General features: G+C 41.1%; 1 protein-coding gene across 1 annotated transcript in view; it reads left to right on the forward strand.

Moving 5' to 3' along the window:
• PPTC7 (PTC7 protein phosphatase homolog) overlaps positions 1-24912 on the forward strand; it is a gene marked incomplete at its 5' end in the record, with an annotated part of 42018 nt that continues 17106 nt past the window's right edge. Inside the window, one exon of the mRNA XM_005876264.2 lies at positions 1-106. Coding sequence (XP_005876326.1) covers positions 1-106 — 106 coding nt within the window. The remainder of the gene's footprint in view (positions 107-24912) is intronic.

Genomic DNA, 24912 nt, shown 5'->3' on the forward strand with positions numbered 1-24912 from the left:
TGCTGCGGCTTTGGCAAGGACTTCCGTAAGGGCCTCCTCAAGAAGGGTGCGTGCTACGGGGACGACGCGTGCTTCGTGGCCCGGCACCGTTCAGCGGACGTACTTGGTGAGTCCCCCGGCCGGGCTCTCCCCCACCCCCAGCCCGGAATCCGCCTTCTGGGGACTCCCCTGCTCGGGACTTCCCTCTTTTCTCTGGGCAGCGAGCGGAGCCCGAGAGCCCGTAGTAGCTCTCATGTCGGGAGCGCTTACGATGTGCCAGGCGCCGTGCCAAGCGCTCCGAGGTGCGTTTTCCGCTTGACCAACCCCCATTTTAGAGGCGAGGAAACTGAGGCGCAGAGCGGTCAAGCCACGAACTCAAGGTCATGCAGCCTGAGAGTGTGACCGGTTTGTTCGAGTTCAGAGCCGCACGCTTAGTCACTTGGCTGTGCCAGCCTCGGACGACCTCGTCCCCTCCCCCCGCAGACACCTGCAGGCTCGTAACCTCGCTCCGGTGCCCTCCCTCCGCCCTCCCTCTGCGTGTCCCGGGGAACCTCTGCTGCTTCGAGTGATCCCGACGCCACAGCCCGGCCTGGGGCTGCTGGATCCCGAGCAGACAGACTGTCGTGAGCCCGGCAGCCCAGCCGCATTCTTTTGCCGCCTCGATTGCGACCAGATCTCCATCCTTTTTCCGAGTCTTCCCGAGTCTCGCAGTGGGGGCCCCCGGCCTGGTGAAAAAACACTCACAGTGCCTTACCCCAAACTGTTCTTGCCCACTTGAGGTCACCGAGGGTGGAGGAAGAGTCTCCTTGCCCCAAAATAGAATGGTCAGACCTTCTTCTAGACGGCAGCCAAGAAAGCCTGGAGAACTGGTGAAAGCCTTTGAGGCCACAGGTGCTTCCCAAGGCCTATTCCTGTTACACCTTTGGAGGTGGGAGACTAGGGTGAGAGCTTGCAGAAAGGGCTAAATAGAGATCACCAACTTTACCATAATGTGCGTCTTTAAAGACCCTGTACATGCCATAGAATCCTATGCCATGACATGTCTTTTAATAAACCACTTTGAAATTGAAGGACATGCTGTCATTGAACTTGGGTTCAAATGTCACTTTGGTTTCACTTCTCAGGTGAGATTGAGTTTTTGATTACCTTAAACTTCGTATGCTGAGGCAAAGTTTGGCATTGGAACAAATGGTCCTGTAACTTTTTATGACAATAATTACTTTTTAATTTGATCCCAGAATAACTGCCTATTATCTTTGCTTCTACTACATGTAATATTTGTGAACATGGAACTGGAAAGGTTGCTCTCAATTTAATTTATAAATGGCCCCATTACCTGGGTTGAAAAAGTCATTTAATGTTTAAGCAACACTCTAGATGTTAACTTTTAAAAGAGAAAGACAGACTCCTTAGAAGGTTGAGGAGCTTGCAGATTGAAATGCTACAAATCTGAAGTCAATTTGACCTTGATTCAGTATCTTTATTAAAAGGCTGTCAGTGGCTGTCTTTTTCCATTATATTTAGGAGTGCTTCACTCAATGAGCTTGTGACCTGTGCTGCTTTTTCAAATTGCAGTCATAGTGCAACAGGATAGGGGATAATGAGCCACAAAGGTTCCCCCTTACAGATTTGCTATGTGCTGGCTTTTATGAAAGATTTGTGAAATTTTGCTCAAACCCATTCTGAAAAAAGTATCAACATAGCATCTTGGCAGAAACCTGGCCTAATTTGGTACTCAGCTTTGCAACTTACTAGCCCTGTGATTCTGTGGTTTTGGGCAAAAGTCTCTCAGCTCATTTTCCTCATCTAGACTAAAGGATGAAGGGAGTGGACTATCTGACCCTCAAGGAATTCTGACCATCAGATCATATTTTGTTTTGCTTTGAAATGACGGCACCCCTTGTTATTTTGCACCTCAAATAGCAGATATTACTTCCTGTCTTATTCATATGGACACCTCCAGTAGATTTCTTCTGTGTTATATCTGGCTTTAAATCAGTGGTTCATAACATCCGCTTGTGTATAGTCTCTGAGAATTTTTGAGTGCCCAAGGGCTCATTCAGGGAATGTACTGACTTCATGAAGTCCATCCATGTACTATCTAGAGGTCCAAGCATGGGTTCCAGATTTTAAACCACAGCTTTATATCCCTCCTGAAAGGAATGTGACCAGGCTTCTTCAACAACTATATTTGACAAAGAGCTATTTTAAAAGTGTGTGTGTGTTCTGTGCACATCAGGGGGAGACAGGTTCTCTAGGACTGTCCTGTTGTTTTGGAGCTCTTCTGGAAAGTCATCTTGGAAGCCACCTGAAACAACTTCTGTTGGCCTCATTTATCTAATCTTTGACTTACACAAACCAGTACTTATGATGGTGCCTTATATCATCACAGGCCTGATTATCTCTTGCTGTGAAAGAGGTGATGAATCTCAGCAGTCTTCAATACTGCTTTTTACTCTGGAAGTTGGAGTTTTAAACTGAATTGTATCAAAAGGTTATGTTGAATGATCATGCTATGTTGAACCTCAGTGTTTTGAACTTTCTAGTTCTATAGATAATTTATTTTGTTTGGATTGACACTGTTTATTGCTAAGTATCTGTGGAACTCACTGGTCATCTAGGGCTACTTGACTGTGGAATGAAAGCTGTTATTTTTTTTCTGTATAGAAAGGGAAAGCTGTTTTATTTCTTTAATTTAGAATTGATCTGTTCTATTAGTCATGCAGTGACTAAAGGTATTTGATGCTTTACGGCATTTTTTAGAGTCCCACTGGATTTCTTTTAGGAAAAACCAACTATAATGGGTGTGGTGAGACATAGGAACCACTCCTATTCAATGGAAAGTTGGCCAAGGTGCTTTCTCTTTATTAGGTCCAACAGGAGTAAACCAGAACCAGCAGGAGCTGTTTGCACTTTTCTTTTTCCTTCTTCCCTGTGGTTAGTAGTTCTCTTACTCTATACAGTATGGATGCCTAAGTCCACAAAAATATCAGAACTGCCTAGTGTGTAATTGCGGGAGTTGCCTAGTGTGTAATTACTGGGCCTCCTACAGCCCTAAGCTACTTAAGAATAGTTAAGTAGCCTGATGAGAGTTTAAGACTTAGGAACTGTGGAGTCCAGTTCTTTCATTTTACTGATGAAAAAACGGTGGCCTACAGAGGATCAAATGACTTTGCTGAGGTTACTCCGCTAGTTAATGGCAGAACTAGGGCTAGCACCAAGACTCCCCGTCCCAGCCCTTTCCGTAACAACACTGGTTAAGTTTTCTTGACAAGATATATGAATTCAAAACCAGTCTGACTTCAGCTATTGTTTATCCTTCTAATGCTTTTTCTGCTTAAGGGTGTGTGTGTGTGTTCGCAACTTCTTTATTCACTTTATGACTCATAATTAAAATGCAACAAAAGCTCCTGCATACTAAACCACAGTTTACTGAAATCACTTCTTTAAAGAATGGCAGCATGGTCTGTGCCATGTAAATTCTGACCTTGGAATATTGAGTTGTAAAGTAGTTCTTTTTTAAAAATATATTTTTATTGATTTCAGAGAGGAAGTGAGGGAGATAGAAACATCAATGAGTCATGGATCGGCTGCCTCTTGCACTGGGGATTGAGCCTGCAACCGGGCATGTGCCCTTGACCAGAATTGAACCTGGGACCCTTCAATCCACAGGCCGATGCTTTATCCATTGAGCCAAACCAGCTAAGGCTGTAAAGTAATTCTTATAAAAGTGTGGGATGTTGATTTAAGCTTGATTTAACTTGAAACCTTAAAAAAGGAAGAAAGACAGCAATTTCATATTTTAGCCTTTGGACTTGATTTGAATTGTGGCCAAGTGTTTTTGTGAGTAACACCAGTCTTTAACTATTTTTTTTTTATTGATTTTTTACAGAGGAAGGGAGAGGGATAGAGAGTTAGAAACATCGATGAGAGAGAAACATCGACCAGCTGCCTCCTGCACACCCCCCACTGGGGATGTGCCCATAACCAAGGTACATGCCCTTGACTGGAATCAAACCCGGGACCCTTCAGTCTGCAGGCCGTCACTCTATCCACTGAGCCAAACCGGTCAGGGCTCACCAGTCTTAAAAGTAGTTGTTGGAGCCCTAACCAGTTTGGCTCAATGGATAGAGTGTCGGCCTGCGGACTCAAGGGTCCCGGGTTCCATTCCGGTCAAGGGCATGCATATACCTTGGTTGCGGGCACATTCCCAATAGGGAGTGTACAGGAGGCAGCTGATCGATGTTTCTCTCTCATCGATGTTTCTTACTCTCCATCCCTCTCCCTTCCTCTCTGTAAAAAATCAATAAAATATATTTAAAAAAAAAAGTAGTTGTTGGAAGGTATAAGGATTACATGAACAATGTCAAGATCAAAATTTTATTTATGAAGTGAATAGATGAGGTAGAATTTGATGTTTTCCAACAGTCCATGATAATTTTAATGTATTTGGTAGAACCTCCATATCTGAAAGTGAGTTGTCCTTTTAACAAAGTAGTCACCTTGGGAGAGTGTGTATGGCCACTAATTGTAGCCTTTTAAAAAGTCCTCTGTGGAATTTCCCTCAGCTAGATTTCAAACTGCATCAAGAAACCAGTCTTATTATTTTTGTATTTATAATTTTTTGAAAGTCAAATTTTAGCCTGATATACCTATTACCTGTAGACAGGATCCTGATTGAATTTTTAAAAATCGAGATAATAATTCACCTGCCATATCACTCAACTTTCAAAGTAAAAAAATCAGTGGCATTTCTTATATTCACAGGGTTGTGCGACACCACCAAAAACATATTCATCACTCCAAAAGAAACTCCCTACCAATTAGGAGTCACTCCCTCAACTCCTGACAACAGAAAGTAGATTCTGACTCTAGATTTGCCTATTTTGGACACTTCATATATATGGAATTATATTATATTCAATCTTTGTGTCTGGCATTTTCACTTGGTATACTATTTTCAAGGTTCATCCACATTGTATGTATTAGTACTCCATTCCTTTTTATAGCTGAATAATATTCCATTGTATGGATATACCACATTTTGTTCACTCATCTATAAATGGATATTGGGTAATTTTCACTTTTTGGCTGTTGTGAATAGTGCTGCTACGACACATTCATGTATAGGCTTTTGTGTGAATATATATTTTCCATTCTCTGGGGTATATACTTACAAATGGATCGTTCTGGTCATATTGTAACTCTAACTTTATGAGGAATATAGTGTTTAATGCATTTTATATAGTTCTAATATAATTATTTTCTACAAGGGAAATATTTTTTAATGGCAACAATCAGATATGTAAGTTCCAAGATCAGCAGTACTTTAAATATACCTGATTTCATAATAATCTATGTGATTATTCACATTCAGGAGAAAATTGTGGAATGTTAAGGAAATGTGAGAGTAATGAGTTTAGTAAAAGAACCTTTTAGGATTCATAGAGATAGCGGCGTTTAAGAAGCCACTGATCAAAAAAAAGTTACTGACTAGTTGTTGCCTGACTTTTCTGATCTGTCATTCTATAATAAATAAGGTTACAGGGTTGATGGACAGAAGAACTTTGCTGTTTTTTATTGTATTTTATTTTATTTTAGTTAATCCTCACCCCGAGATCTTTTTTCCATTGATTTTTTAAGAAAGAATGGGGGGAGAGAGAGAAACATCAATATGAGAGAGACACATAGATTGGTTGCCTCCCACACACACCTAACCTGGGAGCCTGGGATCGAGCCTGCAACTGATGTAGGTGCCCTTGACCGGTAATCGAATCCGAGACTCTTCAATCCGGGGGCTGACACTCTAACCACTGAGCAAAACCAGCCAATGCTGTTGTTATATTTTTTCTTTCATTTAAATATATATATTGATTTCAGAGAGGAAGGGAGAGGGGGAGAGATATAAATAAACATCAATGATGAGAGAGAATCACTGATCGGCTGCCTCCTGCATACCCCACAATGGGGATCGAGCCGGCAAATTTGGGCATGTAACCTAACAGGGAATCATAGGTTGATGCTCAACCACTGAGCCATGCCGGCTGGGTTGCTGTTTTTTTTTAATATATTTTATTGATTTTTTTTACAGAGGGGAAGGGAGAGGGATAGAGAGTTAGAAACATCAATGAGAGAGAAACATCGAACAGCTGCCTCTTGCACACCCCCTACTGGGGATGTGCCCGCAACCAAGGTACATGCCCTTGACTGGAATCAAACCTGGGACCCGTCCGCAGGCTGATGCTCTATCCACTGAGCCAAACCGGTTAGGGCTGTTAATTTTTTTAAAACTCCTGCTCCCTAATATTATTTTTCATTTTGCTGTGTAGATATATTGTACTTTTTTCATGGGTTCTTATAAGGCACATTATTTTTAAAGTCATTTCCTCATTTGTTATATTGTCAGAGCTACTTTTCCTTTGTTCACAATCTTTTTTCTTTTTTTATTAAATCTTCATACAAGGACATGTTGTTGTTTTTTAATATATATTTTATTGATTTTTTACAGAGAGGAAGGGAGAGGGATAGAGAGTTAGAAACATCAATCAGCTGCCTCCTGCACACCTCCTACTGGGGATGTGCCCGAAACCAAGGTACATGCCCTTGACTGGAATCGAACCTGGGACCTTTCAGTCCACAGGCCGACGCTCTATCCAGAGCCAAACCAGTTAGGGCACAAGGATATGTTTTTATTGGTTTTTAGAGAGAGAAGAGAGAGAGAGATATCAAGCCGACCAGGGATCAAACTGCAACCTTTTTGGTGGGTAGGACAACGATCCAGCCAACTCAGCCACCTAGCTAGGACCACAGTAGTTGTTCTTTTTAAAAGACACCATGCTGTGAATGAGATTTATCCCCATGGCAAGTTTTCTTTTCTTTAAAAAATTTTTTTCAATTACAGTTTACATTCAATATTATTTTGTTTTTGTTTATAATCTTTAATCTAGAGATTCTCAAATTTAGTTTTAAATTTTCCTAAATTCCAGCTTCTCTCTCAATTTGTTAATATCCTTAAAGAATTCTAGATGAATCTTTTTTGTAGAGCAAGTTAGTTTTTAAAGCATGACTTTTTATACTTTTCAGAAAATATATTTTTGTGAAAGGGTTAAAGGTTGTAGCAGGCCCTAACTGGTTTGGCTCAGTGGATAGAGCGTCAGCCTGCGGACTCAAGGGTCCCAGGTTGGATTCCAGTCAAGGGCATGTACCTTGGTTGTGGGCACTTCCCCAGTAGGGAGTGTGCAGCTGATCGATGTTTCTCTCTCATTGATGTTTCTAACTCTCTATCCCTCTCCCTTCCTCTCTGTAAAAAATCAATAAAATATATATATTTTTAAAAAGTTGTAGCAGAAGGTAGGAAGCAGATGTTATCAGTGGTGGTGGGACCACGGTTGGTTTTGGTGGCAGGGAGAGGACATGGATGGGAGGAGGTTGATCCCTGAACTTTAGCACTGCTTTTTTGAAACTGAGCAATACATAACCTGAATGGTTGCAACAGTATCCAAATGGAGTTTGTACTCCTGTGTGACTCAAGAGGCACTATATCAGGTTAGAGTATTTGACCTACAACTGTGTCCTTTGAATAAACGCTTATGTCAGATTCAAGCTAAATATCAAATTCATTTTACTTAGGTCCCTGTGCTTTTTAGAGGGGCCTTACCTGGGGCTTTAGATTCAGAATTTTCAGGAAAATGCTTTGGGAAAGTAAGTTAAGAATATTTTCTTTTCAAATAAATTTGACATTTCAAACCAGAAATTCTAGCCAGTTGAAAAATGGTGTGCCTTGTGATTTTCCCTTTCAAAGTCTCATTTTAAGAATTGGGGGCGCTTGCTTCGGCAGCACATATATTAAAAGTGGAACGATACAGAGAAGATTAGCATGGCCCCTGCGCAAGGATGATACACATACACACACACACACACACACACACACACACACACAAGAATTGGGGCCCTGGATTATTTTTCATGTAGTTAGTAATAAAACTTAGTACTCTATCTTGTTTGGGAATTGTTCGATATTTTAAAAATCTGATAGTTTTCTATCTCCCTGAGATCCAGTTTTTTTCTATTACTAAACAATTCACAGAATTGCATTGTAAATAAAGACTTTTTGCAAAAGCTGACCCACTGCAGAGGATGTGGGGCTGTTAACACACACTCATTTAAATGTAAGTTGGCAAGTGGCATAGCTCTTGCAATTTCATTTAAAAATTTAAAAAAGAAAAGATACTAAATGTTTTAGAATAAGATCCCAAACAGGATTTTGGATGGATTGAGGTGGGAGTTGGGGAGCAATAGTAGCTTTTATTTATTAATTTTAATATATTTTTATTGATTTCAGAGAGGGAGAGGAGAGAAACATCAGTGATGAGAGAGAATCATTGATTGGCTGCCTCCTGCACGCCCCCTACTGGGAATTGAGCCAGCAACCCGGGCATATGCCCTTGACTGGAATTGAACCCAGGATCTTTCAGTCCACAGGCTGATGCTCTATCGACTGAGCCAAACCAGCTAGGGCAGTGGTTCTCAACCTTCTGGCCCTTTAAATACAGTTCCTCATGTTGTGACCCAACCATAAAATTATTTTCGTTGCTACTTCATAATTGTAATGTTGCTACTGTTATGAATCGTAATATAAATATCTGATATGCAGGATGGTCTTAGGCGACCCCTGTGAAAGGGTCGTTCGACCGCCAAAGGGGTCGCGACCCACAGGCTGAGAACCGCTGAGCTAGGGCTTACTTAATCTTTTAAGTATGAAATAACTGCTATTCTTCCCATTCAATCTGTTTGTTCCCTCATCTATAAAGTTGACTCATCAATAAGGTCAGTACAGCTAGTATCATATCTGGGACTTGAACCTAAATTTCCTGCCTGCATGTTTAGTGTTTTTATTTTATTTTATTTTATTTTTGGTACCGGGAGTGGGGTCCGAATGTTTAGTGTTTTTAAATAAGTGGTTTTGCTTTGTGTGTATAAAAGTATAAAAAAGTAACACATGTTCAGGAAAGCACAATATAAAACATCTGTAACTCATAACTCAAGCTATTGGTGTGGTTTCCTCAGCCATTGTGTATATACAATTTTATGTATACACATTGTTAAATGAAGATTACACATTATGTGTTCTTCTCTATGATGTTATTTATGTTGTGTAAATTTAGCATATTTCCATACTGATAAGCATAACTGCGTCATACTTCACTGCAGTATAATCCATAATTTATCTAACCAATCCTCTATTTTTAGATATTTAGATTATTTCCAATTTTCTGTCACAAGTAACACTAGAATAAACATGTCTGCATCTGAATATTTACTTAGGATAAGTTCCTTAAAGAGGTGTTCCTGAGTATCAGTGGCTATGAACATTTGCAAGGCCTCTGATATAAATACTAGAATAGATCTCTCCAGAAAGATTATGCTAATTTATACTTTTCTAATTACTATGAAATTGCTCTCATCAATAAGCTTATTGTTGATCTTGAGTCTGTCATAGTTGACAATTTATAGTTTACTAGGTTCTTAATCAGTTGTTTTTTAGGTAAATAAGTTTGTTGCTGGTGAATAGTTCCAGAATTGATTGAATTGTTGGTATGAATCCCAAGGACTACAAAATGACTGCAAAAACTTTGCCAGAGACTACAAGTGACTTACTACAAAGAATGCTTTCTGTTGAAGGATCCAGTACTATTTTGACTCAGACCAATTCCAACACATTTGTGCACTGATTCTTTTTTTACTCATTAATAGTCTATTTTGAAAAGAAAGGGAAATTTTTTCTTTTTATACTACTATGATTGTACATTTTGATCTTTCAAGGGTGCCATCATCCAGCAAGTTTTTTACTTAATCAAGGATTAATTTGTGTTGTCATTTGAGATAGATGCAAATGGTTAGTGTGCTGAATGAAGCAAACAAGAAGTGCTGCTGTTTTCATGTCAATGTTTGAATAAGAAAATAGATTTGAGCTATTTGCATAAGAGCTAGAAAACTGTTCATGTCCTGAGGTTGACCACTAATTGTTAATATGGTCATTAGTGTTTCTATGAGATAAGAAAATCTAAACAGGGATGTCTTATGTGTGTGTTGTTTGAAAAAATCCACTTCTCTTGTTTCTTTAGCGGCAGCTTTGATCTTATCATTGATTTTCATGCTCATGTACTCTGAATTCACTGAAAAATCAATCAGCGGTCTTTGGATAACAAGGTTAGTTTGTTTTGTGAATACATTTTATACATACAAATTTATTTACAGGTAATTTGAATTTACTGAAGTCAATTAATACTGATCTATAACTTTTATCAAAATTTCAAATTGAAGAAAATGGTTGACCTGACTTTTTGTTACAGGCTTAAAGGAGAAAAGCTTTTCCATCTAAATCAGGTGGTTAAACAGGCTCCCTTTTCTTGGAGTGTGACTTAGAATCCCAGAATCTTAGATGTTAAAAAAAGGAACTCTTGAGAGAATTTGTCCTTCTGCCCCTTATTTCACAGATGAGAAAACTAAAGCTTAAAGAAGTGTTTTGGCCAGTCTTCAACAGCCAGTAAGTGTCAAAGAAAGCAGGTAGTGCTGTCATCTCCAGACTGTTTTTCAAGGTTCTTTAAATTAGACCTTCTTTTGACTGTGAGAGGAGCGTCTTATAGCCAGCTTTGACCCAGAGCACAATACTTTGTTGAACTCTAGGATTAGATAATGAGTTCATTCTCTTTTGGGAGTTCTTCATAATAGTTGGTATACCAGAGTATTGGTATTCTAACTTTTCAGTACAGTCAATTGAATTCATTGTTTACTGGTTGTTTCCTGCTAGTCCCTGACAGGTGCTGTGGAGAAGACCAAGAACAAAACAGATTTCAGCCCTGAAGTTTCATAGGCTGGTGGGAAAGGCACATATACACAGGAATAGTATAAAAGAATGCACACACATTAGATTTTTGTGAAAGCATGGAGTCAGGCCTTAGGAGATGGGTAAATTGAGGCAATTGAGGAGGAGAATGGTAAGGCTGTCTGGTTTGAGGGATCAGCAACAGCACAGAAGAAGATTCCCCAAACTGTAGATGTTTATAGCAAGAGAGTAGTTTGGACTGGGTGGGGTGGGGATGGGAGGGCAGTTGAGAATTGATGTTAGAAAATATAGGTTGACCAAATTGTTGAAGGTCACAATCGTCATGTTAAGGAGTTGGGTGTCGTTTTGCTTCTTTGGTAGGAAGCTATAAACATTTATAGCTTTTATAAATGTTTTTTAAAAAACATTTATGCTTTTGTTGATTTGGGTTTGGTTTGGCTGTTTTGAAAAGTCAGCAGGTTCAGATGGTACAGAATTCAAAAGATATTCAAAATTAAAAAGGGTGCACAGTAAAGTTTTCCTGTCACCGTGACCTCCTAGCTGCAAAGTTCTTATCCCAAAAGAACCAGTGTTATCAGTTTCTTGTGTACCTTCTAAAGAATGTTTTTATATATAAAAGTAAGTAAGTTTATATACATGGAAGTTATTTGACTAGAAGAGTAACATGGACATAGCAATCTTGTTTAAAAAAATGGTAGAGGGTGTAATAGGAGAACAGGAGGCAAGAGACCAACCAGGAAGCTACTGAAATAGTCTTTGCTATAAAGGGCTTTAACTAGGGCAGTGAAAAGTAGTTGGCCTGCAGACATAGAATCAGCAGGACCAAGAGAGGGTGAAAGAGAAAGAGGAATTGAAGTTGATTTTGAGATTTTGAATTTGATAGCTTCCTTAAGGTTTCTAGCCTTGAGGTGTATGTGGGTTGGACTGCCATTAATTGGATTAGGAAATGCAAGAGAAGGATCAAGTTTGGGAATAGAAAACAGGGAATTTTTGGTTCAAGAGGCTTTCAGAGACAGAATCACCTGGCTTGAAGAACATTTGTGTCTAGTTGGCCTTTACTAAGTCCTGAATGTTCTACCAGTGAGTCATTAGAATCTCCTCTGCAGTTTGGTTTTCATATTTTGCTAAAAGGCCTGGGCCCACTCTGAGCATGCTGACTCAGAAAGTGGGGCTTGGGTTCCACAAGTAATCTCAATGTGCAGTAAGAATCGAAAACTGTTGTGGCAGTTACCAGGTTAGCACCCAAGGATGAAAAGATGGTTAGCAGTGTGAAAGAAGCTCAGTCCTGAAGGGGGTTACAATATGGAGAGGGAGAAAGAAAAAAGTCATGATAGAGGTGCTGTGATTAATAGTGACCTAAGAAAATGGTTAGGCCTGTTTATGTATTACTAGTTGTTATAAGATTTCCCATTTAAAATGAGAAATTTCTAAGTCTGAACCATGGCACATAGTAGGCAGCAGGCATTTAAGAGATATCTATTCTTATATAATAAAAGAGAAACATGTAAATTAACCGTCCCTCCACTACACTCACCAGCCAATCAGAGTGAGTATGCAAATTAACCCCATCGCCTCTGTGGAGACTGACAGCAGGTAGGAGGCAGCTCCCAGCACGGCCTGCTTGGCCGTCGCTGTGGTGACCGGGGAACAGGCAAGTGCGGCCCGCAGGCAGCACCCAGCACGGCCTGCTTGGCAGTCACTGCGGTGTGGAGCAGGCAGGCCCTGCAGAGAGCAGAGAACCACGAGGAGCGGGCCTAAACCGTCAGTAGGACATCCCCTGAGGGCTCCCAGATTGAAGCGGGTGCAGGTCAGGCTGAGGGACACACACACCCCCATGCACGAATTTTGTGCACTGGGCCCCTAGTGTGTGTGTGTGTGTGTGTGTGTGTGTGTATGTGTGTGTATATATATATATATATATATGTAAAGGCCTAAGCAACTGACCGTCCGACTGTCTGACAGGTAGCTATGATGCACAGTGACCACCAGGGGGCAGATGTCCTGCTGCTGAGCTGTGGTGACTTGGCAGCTGCGGTTCTCGGGTGTCGTACCCGGAACCAGAGAGGAGGGAGCCCAATTCCGGGGTGCGTCATCCGAGAACTGCCCTCTCACAATCCAGGACCCCTCAGGGAAGTTGGAGAGTTGATTTTGGCTTGATCCCCGCAGGCCAGGCCAAGGGACTCCACCGGTGCATGAATCCCCGGAGAAAGAAAACTAATTCATTTATTTAAAGTACAGGTGATTTTTTTTCTTGTGTATTTTTTGGATACAAATATATGTTACCTAGTGCTTGAAAATGTTATTGTTGGCCCTGCCCGAGTGGCTTAGTGGTTAAGTGTCGATCTATGAACCAGGACATCAGGGTTTGATTCCCGGTCAGGCCATATGCCCGGGCTTGATCCCTAGAATGGAGTGTGCGGGAGGCAACCAGTCAATGATTCTCTCACATCACTGATGTTTCTGTCTCTCTCTCTATCACCCTTCCTTTCTGAAATCAGTAAAAATATATTTAAAAAGCCCAGCCGGCATGGCTCAGTAATTGAGCATCGGCCTATGAACCAGGCAGACAATTACGGTTTGATTCCTGGTCAGGGCACATGTGTGGATTGCAAGGCTTGATCCCTAGTGTGGGGCATGCAGGAGGCAGCCAATCAATGATTCTCTCTTATCATTGATGTTTCTATCTCTCCCTCTCCCTTTCTCTCTGAAATGAAAAAATATATATAAAAAAAATTTTTTTAAAAAGAAAATGTTATTGTTAAATGTTTAATGGAATATTGAATGGTGGTGGATGTGTGACTGAGAAAGATGAGTGGAGAACTCATCTTTTATACACTATCTGTGAGTGGGAATTACCTTTTGGTTGTGATCACAAACCAGTGCTTGTAAAGCTTGTAGCCTACAAATACGGGTCAAATACTTTTTCCTGATTGTTACAGGCTAGACCAGCCGTGGGCAAACTACGGCCTGCGGGCCGGATCCGGCCCGTTTGAAATTAATAAAACTAAAAAAAAAAAGACCGTACCCTTTTATGTAATGATGTTTACTTTGAATTTATATTAGTTCACACAAACACTCCATCCATGCTTTTGTTCCGGCCCTCCGGTCCAGTTTAAGAACCCATTGTGGCCCTCGAGTCAAAAAGTTTGCCCACCCCTGGGATAGACTGCTCCAAATGCTGTTATTTGGACTTCTTAAAGACAGGCATAACCCATCCTATATAATAAAAGGCTAATATGCAAATCGACCGAACGGCGATATGACCAGTTGCTATGACATGCACTGACCACCAGGGGGGCAGACACTCAATGCAGGAGCTGCCCCTTGGTAGTCAGTGTGCTCCCACAGAGGGAGTGCCACTCAGCCAGAAGCTTCCCCGAGGTCTCCTGGACTGCAAGAGGGCACAGGCTGGGCTGAGGGGACCCCACCCCCAACCCCGAGTGCATGAATTTTGTGTACCGGGCCTCTAGTTTATTACATATTAGCTGCCAGCTGAGCACTGTGGCAGGCTCTTTTAACACATTATTCAGCTCCTCACACCAACCTTGCGTTGCCCATGATATTATTCTCATTCATGGGTGAAAATACTGAGGGTTAGAGAGCTGCCCAAGGACACCTAGTCCTGGAGCTAGAATTTGAACCCAGATCTGACTCTTGCCAACAAGATGTTGAGACCTGGGTTTTTATCTTCTTGAAGGAAAGATTTCAATCAAGAGACAAAGTGCAGCAAAGCAAGAGAGAATTTATTGGCCACAGCAAAAACACATTTAGAACAGTGAAACAAGGAAGGGCATAGAAGAAGCAACAGAAAAGCCTAGCCTGGGCTGCTTTGGCTCACTGGGAAGTCAGGGAAAAGGGGGCTTTGGAGGTTCAGGGGGGGTTAGCCTGGGATGAACTGCTACTGCCCACTGCTCCCCTGGTTGCAAGTCTGGTGGGGTTCCTTAGAGTGTAGGGGATACGTGCTTGTGAGGGAAGGAGAGAGGGAAGGGAATGGTATGGGCGTGCTCCCCTGGGACAGAGCTCAAGCTGGGTCCCTTATATTGAGTCTATTTATTGCAGGTGGGAATCTTAGGGGAGGTCTCAGGGGAGGGTCTCAATGGAATATTCATCAGCTTTCCAGGTGAGCTCTCTCAGGGTCACTGTCTCCACTGATTGGTCAATGCTGGGGCAGGGGGTCCTGAGTCAGTGCAGCTAGTCCTAAGGTAGCCATTTGTCTGGTTTTGCTGTTTTTTGGGACCCGGAGCTGAAGTACAACTGAGGTCTAGATGTTATATTTAGGGAGGAAAATGTGTGTGTGTGTGGGGGGGGGGTCTGAATCTCATGAGGTTACCTCTTGTTTTTCCAGTTTTGCCCCTTGCTAGGTACCCAGGGCTTTCCGCCCTGGTGACCTTCTGCATCTGATTCATTGTCCTTGCCCTGCTCAGGTTTAACTACCTATAACAACTCCAAAACTGTCTGCTGTGCTTTTGCCCAATCTCTGTACACTACCTTTCAAGTCAAAAATGACCATTTTAAACTTTGTTTTACTGAGATGATTTTTGCTGAGTTTGAATACTACTTAGTTATTAGCTGTTCTTAGGCTAATAATTGAGCAAAGCCCCATAATTAAAGCAATGATGGCCTCATTGAGTCTTGTTGAACTAATCTGTGGGCCACGAGGACTTTGGTGGCCTTAGGCCAGCCCTTTCCTTCTGGGAACCTCCTAAAAGCCTTAACTCCTGCAATGCATTGTTCGAGCTGATTGCTAGTGAGAAGTTCCTGGCCATCCTATCTAATAAAAGAGAAATATGGTAATTAGCGTACGACCGCTACCCTTCCCATTGGCTAATCAGGGCGATATGCAAATTAACTGCCAACCAAGATGGCGGCCGGCAGCCAGGCAGCTGAGAAGAACAGGAGGCTTGCTTGCTCCAGTGACGGAGGAAGCCCAGTTCCCCTCAGAAATCTTATTGGTGATACCAAGTTAATAGATAGAGATATAAGGATGGGGTTCAAGGAAGCTATTGAGACTAGAGATATAAATTTGATAGCTATTAGTTTATAAATGCATTTATAGCCAAGAGGCCAGCAAAGATTAACAAAGTCAATAATAAAAATAAAGAAGCTCTCTGACCAAAATCTTGCATAAAACCAAATATTTAAATATTTAATGAAAGAGGAGGAGAAAATAGCCTGAAATGAAGTCAATATTGAGGGGAAAAAAATTAAACTTGGGGAAAAAAAACATTAAACTTGGGAATATAGAGGTTATTATTTGACCTTGACAACAATTGCTTCAGTGGAGTTCTGGGAGCTAAAGCATGTTTAGCCTGAGTTGACATTTGAATTGAAATCAGGAAAAGTATGATAGAGGAGCAAAAACAATTACGTACCATAATGTCCTTCTTACACATCATCCTTCATGTGGCCCTTGACTACTGTAGTGAAATTTACTTTGGTAGAATAAACAAGACTATTGGACGGTACTAAAAAGTGAATGATTAGAAAAAGGAGCTAGTAGATGAATATCAACTGGTTTTTAAAAGAAATTTGATAATGAAAGAGGAGAGGGTACTTTAGTTTGAGAGACTAACAGAATAAAGCAAATCTTATATATTAAAAAGCTAATATGCAAATTGACCGAACAGCAGAATGACCAGTCGCTATGATGTGCACTGACCACCAGGGGGCAGACGCTCAATGCAGGAGCTGTCCCCTGGTGGTCAGTGTGCTCCCACAGGGGTAGCACTGCTCAACCAGAAGCTGGACTCACACGGCTGGTGAGCACAGTGGCAGTGGCAGGATCCTCTCCCGCCTGCTAAGGACCCCTTAGGGGATGTCTGCCAAGGGGTCCCAGACTGCGAGAGGGCTCAGGCCGAGCTGAGGGACCCGCCCCCAGTGCACGAATTTCGTGCACCGGGCCTCTAGTCTATATATATAAAAGCCCAGCGACCATTACGGTGGAACGACCAGAATGACTGGTCGCTATGACGTGCACTGACCACCAGGGGGAGATGCTCAATGCAGGAGTTGCTCCCTGGTGGTCAGTAGACTCCCACAGCAGGAGCACCGCTCAGCCAGAAGCCGGGCTCATGGCTGGTGAGCGCAGCGACAGTGGTGGGAGCTTCTCCTGCCTCCGTGGCAGCGCTGAGTGGCGAGCCAAGCGGAGCGAGCAGGTGGGCGGTAAGGAGCGAGCAGGCAGGTGGTTAAGAGCGAATTGGGCCCCTAGTGGTGTAATAAGCATTTACCTGGAGGGCAGGTTTCTTTGCTCTTAAAGCTCTAACCCAGGGGTGAGCAAACTTTTTGACTCGAGGGCCACAATGGGTTCTTAAACTGGACCGGAGGACCGGAACAAAAGCATGGATGGAGTGTTTGTGTGAACTAATATAAATTCAAAGTAAGCATCATTACATAAAAGGGTACGGTCTTTTTTTTTTTTAGTTTTATTAATTTCAAATGGGCCGGATCCGGCCCGCGGGCCGTAGTTTGCCCACGGCTGCGCCTGCGGAACCTTTATTACTTGATTTGTACTGTATCCATATTAGTCACAATCATACGTAACTGCCAGAAATGCCTGTCTCTTCAACCTCCTCCCCCAAACTCAAGTTTTTATAACTTGAATATTTTTCTGATTCTTTCAGCTAGTTGTAACCTGATCTTCCTTGCTTTTGTTTTTATTGATGTATATGCACTTTGGTTTATTATAGCCATTTATCTTGAACCTCTCCAAATCCTCTTTCTCTACCACAATCACCAGCACTTGATTTTAAGTTCCTGTGGGCAGGAAATCTTGTATTATATGTAAATTTCTTAGCTGCCTTTTGCCACATGTCTTGCACAAAGAAAGTGTTCAATAAAATGTGTTGAATAACTTTAATATTGAATTTAAGTGTACAATGTAGTTCCAACTGGATTTATAGTTTTTGTCATCCCTTCCATGAAGGTAACATGTACTCATTACTAAAAAAATGGGAAAGTGTGGAAAATAAAAAGATGGAGAAAAAATTACTTGTCCTTCCCTGGCTGGTGTTGCTCAGTGGTTGGAGCATCATCTGTACACTAAAAGGCCGTGGGTTCAGTTCCTGGTCAGGGTACATGCCCAGGTTGTGGGTTTGATTGGGGTGCATACAGGAGGCAACCAGTTAATGTTTCTTTCTCCCTTTCCCTCCTCTCTCTCTAAAATCAATTAAAAAATATCCATGGGTAAGGATTTAAAAAATTTACTTGTCCTACCACTCAAAGACCATTACTTAATTAAACAACATATGGGGGAACATAAGTAGTGTTTAGAAAGTAAGTGTTCACTAGGCTGGCTTATTCCAAGGAATTATGTTCTCATTAAAAAAAGAAAAAAGCCCTAACAGGTTTGGCTCAGTGGATAGAGCATTGGCCTGCGGACTGAAAGGTCCCAGGTTCGACTCCGGTCAAGGGCATGTACCTTGGTTGTGGGCACATACCCAGTGGGGGGTGTGCAGGAGGCAGCTGATTGATGTTTCTGATTCACTATCTCTCTCCCTTCTTCTCTGTAAAAAATCAATAAAATATATTAAAAGAAAAAGAAAAAAAAAGTCCAGCCGGAATAGTTCATTGGTTGAGTATTGATCTATGAATCAGGAAGTCACAGTTTGATTCCCAGTTGCGGGCTCGATCCCCAGTTGGGGTTGTATAGGGGGCAGTCAATCAATGACTCTCATCATTGATGTTTCTATCTCTCTCTCCCTCTCCCTTCCTCTCTGAAATAAATAAAAATATATTTTAAAAAATAAAAAAAAGAGGGCCAGTGTAGCTCAGTTGGGTTGGTGTTGTCCCGTGCACCAAAAAGGTCACAGGTTCGATTCCCGGTCAGGGCACATGCCCAGGTTGGTGGCTCCATCCCAAGTAGGGGGGTATGCAGGAGACTGCCAATCGATGTTTTGCTCTCATATCAATGTTTCCTTCTCTCCCTCTCCCTTCCTCTCTCTCTAAAAAAAGTTCAATTAAAAAAAAAAATTTTTTTTAAAGGCATTTTTGCCCTAGCCATTTGGATAGAGTGTAGGCCTACGGACCAAAGGGTCCAGAGTTTGATTTCTGTCAAGGGCACATACCTTGGTTGCAGGCTCCTCCCCGGCCAGGGCCTGGTCAGGGCTCATGCAGGAGGCAACCAATCAGTGTGTTTCTCTCACATCGATGTTTCTCTCTGTCTTTCCCTCTCTCTTCCACTCTCTCTAAAAACCAATGGAAAAATATCCTGAAGTGAGGATTAAAAATAAAATTTAAAAAAAAAGCATTTTTGAACTGGGCTACATGTGACTCCTTTCTTTCTTGCTTGCTTTTTTTAAATTTTTTTTTTTTTTAATACTAGGTTAACCTTTAAGACCAGAATTCTAGATCTAATCTTATAAACAGGAGAAAATTTTCTCTTAGCCTAAAGGGCCAATACAAATAGGCACCCATCAGATAGCTGGACTTAATTACTGTTACTTTCTTATTTAAATGTTAAGTTATTAGTGTTATATTACATTTCCTAATATCTAGAAACTAACCAGCCTCAGCATTAATAGAAGCCCTTAATTCTGTATCACACTACGGGCCCTTCCTCTACTAGCTTACCATAAGTGTGGCTCCCAGATGATTTGTCTGTTGCTTCCTCCTGTCCTAAAAACATTGCTATCAGCATTTAGCATTTCAGGAAGGTACTGTTGCAGTTCAAAGGAGTGAAGTGACCTATTCTGTGACTTCACCTTCAACTCTGCAGTTTGTGTGGTAAGGAGGCAGTGATTCATACCCCAGTCTGTGAGATGCCCAAGGTCCCCAAGCCACAGTTGAGCCAAAACACATTATTTCACGTTAAGTATTTGGTATTTAAACAGAAGAGCTAAAGTTAGAGGAAGAACATTTTTATTTTTAAAAGGTTGACTTTGAGTTTCTTTGCCTTCACAGTATCATTTCTTAATCCTCTTTACAGCATTTTTACTGCTTTTTAAGACAAAGCAACAGCTCAGAATAGTCTGGAAATAACTATCTCTAGTTAATGAAGTATTCTGGACAGTAGGTATGACTGTGTGTATATATGCATATTCATTTTAACTTGATTAATTAAGTAATTTCATGTTTACTAAGCTAGAAAGGACTATTTTGTTTTGGAATTCTAAAACATAAAATGAACTGTTTATATTTGAGTTTTGTTAACTCTCCTAGATAGTTCCCTTTTTTTTTTTTGCAGAATTTTAGTTTTGCTTATAACTTCCATTTATCATAGGGTTGAACCTTCCTTTCCATCCTTTCAGCTGCATTGCTTCAGCTTTTGACTTAACTGTTCTGCTTAGAGGTCTTGAGTTCTTGAGGTAGGGTTGGTTTCTGGAGAATGAGAAATGCAGATTTCATTGTTATTAATGCAGAGTATTGTTATTAATGCTTTGGGGAAACTTGTTGCAAAAGGAATATATCACTTGCATCATCTTCTATAATAATAAAAGCATAATATGCTAATTAGACTGGATGTCCTTCCGGACGAAGCCGGGCTGCAAGGGAAGCCCAGGTCCCAGGTGCCGGCTGGCGGCCAGAAAGAAGCCCCGGTCCTGGGTGCCAGAGGGAAGCTGGTGCCGGCAGCCAGGGAAAGAAGGCCTACTCTTGGATGAATTTCGTGCAACGGGCCTCTAGTAATTTATGTAATTTCACTTCTAGAGAACTGAAAAGACTGTTAGTCAAAGTAAATTGTACTTTTGTGAATAGCTCAATTGTTACATATATTTTTTCAATAATCCTGCTTTTTTGTTCCCTTTGGGATAATTATTTGCAGATACATTTCACAGTTCTGAATCACAGGAGAGTGTTCTTAATGCCCAAATAGTTGAGGCTCCAGAAATGTTGATACAAATGTGATCTGTTACATTGGATAGAAATTGAATTTGTACTCTGATCTCATTTTTCTCTAGAGCAGTGGTTCTCAACCTTCCTAATGCCGCGACCCTTTAATACAGTTCCTCATGTTGTGGTGACCCCCAATTTCATTGTTACAAATTGAACATAATTAAAGCATAGTGATTAATCACAAAAACAATATGTAATTATATATGTGTTTTCCGATGGTCTTAGGCGACCCCTGTGAAAGGGTTGTTCGACCCCCACGGGGTCGTGACCCACAGGTTGAGAACCGCTGCTCTAGAGGCTTCGAGTTTGTGATGCCTCTAGACCAGTGGTTCTCAACCTTCTGGCCCTTTAAATACAGTTCCTCATGTTGTGACCCAACCATAAAATTATTTTCGTTGCTACTTCATAACTGTAATGTTGCTACTGTTATGAATCGTAGTGTAAATATCTGATATGCAGGATGGTCTTAGGCGACCCCTGTGAAAGGGTTGTTCGACCGCCAAAGCGGTCGTGACCCACAGGTTGAGAACTGCTGCTCTAGACAAATAAGGTTGACTTGGAGAACTCTAGATTATAGATTGAAGAAGAACCTCAGCATCTGAAAAGAAGCTGGCTGTAGCACTGCAATAAATACTGTCTAACCAGCTTCCTCATTAGATGAACAGTTGCTGCAGAAAGTGTAAAACCAGATCCTTAAACCTCTGAGTACAGAGGGTCTCATGCTACTTTTATAATTTAACTCTTGTGATCCAACCAGGTTCTTACTCAGTTTCTCCTCTGGAGTTTCAATTCACTATCAAGTACCCATCCTAGTAGATAGATGTTTCACTGATGGAAAAACAATCCTGTAGAACCATCTTGCTTCATTAGGGGATGAGGATCCTGTAAAATGCCTCAAGACAATCAAAGATGCAAGGAATAAAGCTGTTACCTTAGGATAACACTTAATATTTGAAATTATGCCAGAGCCAAATTCTTCACTGATGCTTATACTAAAGTTGAAATTGAATATTTATTCTTTGGGCATCACTTTTTTTCTGGAAAATGTTGGCTTTGTAACTAATTTCATGCCAATCTGAAGATCAGTGTAGTTGGAAAGGTTTTAAGAAGAATGGCAACCTCATGGTGATAGCTGATAGAGTCCTGGAGAGACTCAGGCAGATGTTGGCTTCATTCAGTCTTTTAAGGAGAGCCTTTTGTAACTACACAGGTCACCATATATGCAATTGGAAAGATAGGATTAGTATTTTCATGCAATATTTTATTTATTTTTATTAAATCTTTATTGTTGAAAGTATTACATATGTCTGCTTTCTTCCCCCATTGACCCCCTCCAGCCCGCCCCCAGTAACTATAATCTTTAAAAATATATTTTTACTAGAGGCCCAGTGCACAAATTTGTTCATGGTTGGGGTCTGGCTGGCCTGCCCTGATTGGGGTGAGGGGGGGCTGATCAGGGGCAGGGCCGGCTGGGGGAGGGGCCGGCCCCGCCCCCTGGTTGAACTCTCCATTGGGGACAATTTACATATTAGCCTTTTATTATATAGGATTGATTTCAGAGAGGAAGGGGGAGAGAGAGAGAGAAACATCAATGATGAGAGAGAATCATTGGTTGGCTGCCTCCTGCGCCACCCCAACTGGGAATTGAGCCCACAACCCAGGCATGTTCCCTGACTAGGAATTAAACCATGACCTCCTGGTTCATAGGTTGATGCTAAACCACTGAGCCACTAGGGTCGGGCTGTGACTATAATTTTTAAAATATACATATATCTTTATTGACTTCAAAGAGGAAAAGAGAGTGAGAAACATCAGCGATGAGATAGAATTGTTTGGCTGCCTCCTGCACGCCGCCCACTGGGGATTGAGCCCGTAACCCGGACATGGGAATTGAACCGTGACCTCCTGATTCGTAGGTTGATACTCAACCACTAAGCCACAATGGTCGGGCTGTAACTATAATTTTAAAATAATATTTTAAAATGTTCTTCTTACAAAAAGATACATTCAAGTGATATATACATTTAAGTGAGATACACCAGAATTATTTGTTCTCCTCTCTTAACTTTTCACTTTAGAAAAACAGTCCATGGAAAACATAAAATATTATATAAAAATCATAAATATTTTCTAGTTGATTATTTCCCACTTCATAAAACTGCCATTTCTACATAAATGGTACAACTAAAGGAATCTTCTGTGCCCTTTAGTCTTCTCAGCCTTTTGCTCAGCCATTTCAGATATGTAACCATTATCTTAATCTAATAATGGTTTTAATTGGATTTTGGGTCAAAGGAAACACTTAAGCTAGACTATGTGCCGACAGACTGTTATTAATGGAGACATAAGATGATTACAGTGAATTAAAGGAAATAGCTTCTATATTCAGTGCAAACTCTTTATCTTGGCATTCAAAGCCTTTCTAATGAACTCAGCCCACCTTTTCACCTCTCTTCACCTCTAAACAAATTATATCATTCTGACAAACTGGATTACTTGGCCTTAATCAGTTATCATATCTGTGATTGTAATTTGATGTCTAGAGTAAGAATTCAGTTCACAAATGAGCTATTGGGCCAGGAATCCTCATTCCTAAGATAAGATCTCCTTGAATTAACTCCTTGAATTTATTACCCTCTCTACTCTCCCCCAACAGCTCATCTGCCCCTCTGGTGTCAGTTCTGGATCTTTGTCAAAGATTGGGCTCAGATTGCCTTCCCAGCAGCAGGCACATAGTTCCTGATTTCATACAGAACATTTTCTCAAAAAAAAAAAATGCTCCACTGACACCTGAAACTAAGCACACCAGAGACAGAATTCAAAATCTGAAGACATTCCCACCCCCTTCCCAACTGGCAAATCAGTACTCAGATTCAGAAACCTACTGATAAAAAAAAACCTATTGATAATAGAGCATAAGTATCTTTTGTATTTATTCCTTTGTATTTCCAGTGATTGTCTATTCTACTTTTCTCAGTACCTGGAACCTAAAATTTTGCAGCTGACTCCTGACCTCTGACCTCTCCCAGCCCATTTTCTCCACTGTTATCAGGATTATTTTCTAAAATATATAGATTGGATTATATCACTGTATCCCATACCTTGTCGGCTTATTATTTATAGCAGTGCTATACATATACTGTGGAAATAAACTGTAACTACATATATGATCCATGGGGGAAAAAATCCTCACCCGAGGATTTTTTTTCCATGGATTTCCAGTAGAAATATACTGTAACTACATATATGATCTTAAATGTTCTAGTAGCCACATTTTTAAAAAGTAAAATTAAATATCATTCATTTCAATTTATTTAACCCAATATATGTAAAATATTTCATCATGTTCAGTAAAAAATTATTACTAAGACATTTTATTTATTTATTTTTTTATTTATTTTGGTATTATGTTTTTGGAATCCAGAGTGTATTTTACATTTAATAGCACATCTCAATCCAAACTAACCACATTTCAAACTCAATAGCCACGTGTGGCTAGTGGTTCCCGTGTTGGACAACATAGGTCAATAGCATAAAGCTTAATGTTCTTCATCTGCAATTTTGGGCCATCCACAATTTCACCTACTGCTCTCCATATTTCAGCTTCTCCCCACTCACCCAGGCACCAGCTATACCTAATTGTCTGCCATACTTTTTCTTTTATTACCCTTCCCTGTCTGTGGAAGCCTCTCTCTCTTTTTTTTTAATCCTCACCCGAGGATATTTTTTCCATGGATTTTTTTTTTTTCCTGAGAGAGTGGAAGGGAGGGAGAAGAGAGAAGGAGAGAGAGAGAGAGGGAGAGGGTGGGGGAGGGAGAGAGAGAAAGAGAAAGAGAAACATCAACACGAGAGACACATTGATTGGTTGCCTTCTGCACTCACCCTGACCAGGGCCGGGAATCGAAGCACAACCAAGGTTACTTGCCCTTGACTAGGGAATCAAACCTGAGAATCTTCTGTTCACGGGCTAACACTCTAACCATTGAGCAACCGGCCAAGGCAGCAATCTTCTCTTTTAACATTTGTTTTCTTTACCTCTAAATGAAATTTCCCTTTATATCTGGATTGATTCCACTGTTTAAAAGGTGTCCTCTCTCCAGAGACATTGAAGCATGCAACAGATGGATGAATTTCAGAGGGAAGGGGGTGGGAGGCAGGAAGAGATTAACCAAAGAATGTATATGCACATATGCATAACCCATGGACAGACAGTAGTGCAGTAACAGTAAAGGCCTTGGGAGGGGGCAGGAGGGGAGGGG

This window comes from Myotis brandtii, unplaced genomic scaffold, assembly GCF_000412655.1.
Source record: "Myotis brandtii unplaced genomic scaffold, ASM41265v1 scaffold482, whole genome shotgun sequence".
NCBI lineage: Eukaryota > Metazoa > Chordata > Mammalia > Chiroptera > Vespertilionidae > Myotis > Myotis brandtii.